Raw genomic sequence first — 1830 nt, 5'->3', positions numbered from 1 at the left:
TACTTGAATACTTGTTTCTAATTCATTAAATATAAAAGATTTATATATATTATGATCATTTGCATCTTCTGAATATAATAAATTAAATAATAAAGGAATATCATATCTATCTAAGAATGATCTTGATAACATAAAATAATTAACTTGTTTAAATAACTTATTTTCAGGTTCAAATATTATTTCAATAGAATCTGAGATAAATCTTGTTAAAAAAGATGATAATCTAATACAATCCTCATGCTTACTTTCGATTACTTTTTCATGATCATTTTTATCAGAATTTGATTCTCTATGCTCAGTTACTAATGTTCCTGATACAGTATTCTTTAAAGTATTCAAAATCATAAATACTTGAGGAAGTTCTTTAAATATATATCTTATATGTTTTTTTTTCTGTTTTTTATTTCTTTTTTTCTTATTCATAGTTTCCATCTCTTTTATATGACTTTCTTTTTCTATCTGTTCCTGATCTTCTTGTTCTTGATCCTTATCATCTAACTGCTCCTGATCTTCATCGTCTTCATCTTGTTCTTGTTCTTGTTCTTGGTCTTGACCCTGTTCCTGCTCATTTTCCTGTTCTTTTTCCTGGTCTCTCACCTTCTGAAGATATTTGTTATAGTGAAAACTAATAATTTCGTAAAGTATACTCAGAGGCTGATAAGAATAATACCTTATAGAAATATCAGGACAAGATAAAGAATTGACAAGTAATTGAAGAGAACCATTTTTACAGAAATTTCTCAACCAAATAAAGTTATTATCAATCACCTTATTAAAGAATCTTGATTCACTTAATTGACTATAATTCTCCACAAAACCTGAGCAAGTTCGAGCATCAGCTCCTCTTTCTTCTCCTTCTCCTTCCCCTCCTTCCACTCCTTCCACTCCTTCTCTTCTTTCCTCTTCCATTGTATCATCAAATTCTTTAATACCATCATTCATCAAATTTCTATTCTTATTCTTTGAATTCTGGAAACCTCTCTCTCTTAATACAGAATAAGCTAATTTAAATCTTGAATTAATTATTGGAATTACAAATCCCAAATCATAAATACAATCATTATCTTTATTATTACTATTGCTATTACAATTTCTTATATTCAAATCAAATTTTAAATCCATATTTTTCACCAATTTTGTATTATATGGAAAATTATTCAAAGTATATCTTAATTTCTTCAAATTTGGATTTAACCAATTAAATTCTAAAATCTCTTCATTTTCAAAATCTAAATAATAATTATTTAAATAAATTGAATAATAATGATACCAATATTTTATTAATCTAATTCTTTCCCTTTTTCTCATATTTCTAATTTCATCAATATTATTATCATCATCATTATTTTCATTCATCTTCATTAAATTATTATTTCTTTCTTCTTCTTTCTCTTCTTCAATATTTAATGTTTCTTTTAATTTATTATTCACTAAAAACATATTGTGATTTATTAATATTAAATTTTTCAATTCTTTTTCATTTATATTATAATCTTTATATTTAAAATTACAACTTCTTGATTCATTTAAAATCTTATAATATAAACTATCATATTGAAATTCACCTATTTTCGTTATTTTTAAATAATCTATTATATATTCTTTTGAAAGTATTAAATCCATTCTTTGATTATATTCTAAATCTTTCAACTTTTCATCCTCTTTTAATATTATCAAATATTCTATAAAAATAAATAATACCATAATAATGTATCTCTCATTATTATTATTATTATTATTATTAAGATTTGATATATTAACAACTTTCAAATAATCAAACAAAATATCATGAATCTTGTTCAAAAATACCATAATACGATTCAATTTTAA

General features: G+C 23.1%; 1 protein-coding gene across 1 annotated transcript; it reads right to left on the bottom strand.

Annotated features, from left to right (window-relative positions):
• On the bottom strand, window positions 1–1812 carry Chro.40122 (hypothetical protein; the record flags this gene model as incomplete). The annotated part of the gene is made up of 1 exon (XM_659975.1): window positions 1–1812. A coding segment is annotated over one exon (1812 nt), but the record flags the coding sequence as incomplete, so codon positions are not given.
• Between the last annotated feature and the right edge of the window lie 18 nt (window positions 1813–1830).

This window comes from Cryptosporidium hominis, assembly GCF_000006425.1.
Source record: "Cryptosporidium hominis TU502 chromosome 4 CHRO014058, whole genome shotgun sequence".
Classification (NCBI taxonomy): domain Eukaryota; phylum Apicomplexa; class Conoidasida; order Eucoccidiorida; family Cryptosporidiidae; genus Cryptosporidium; species Cryptosporidium hominis.
This window is presented reverse-complemented; position numbering and strand designations above follow the sequence as displayed.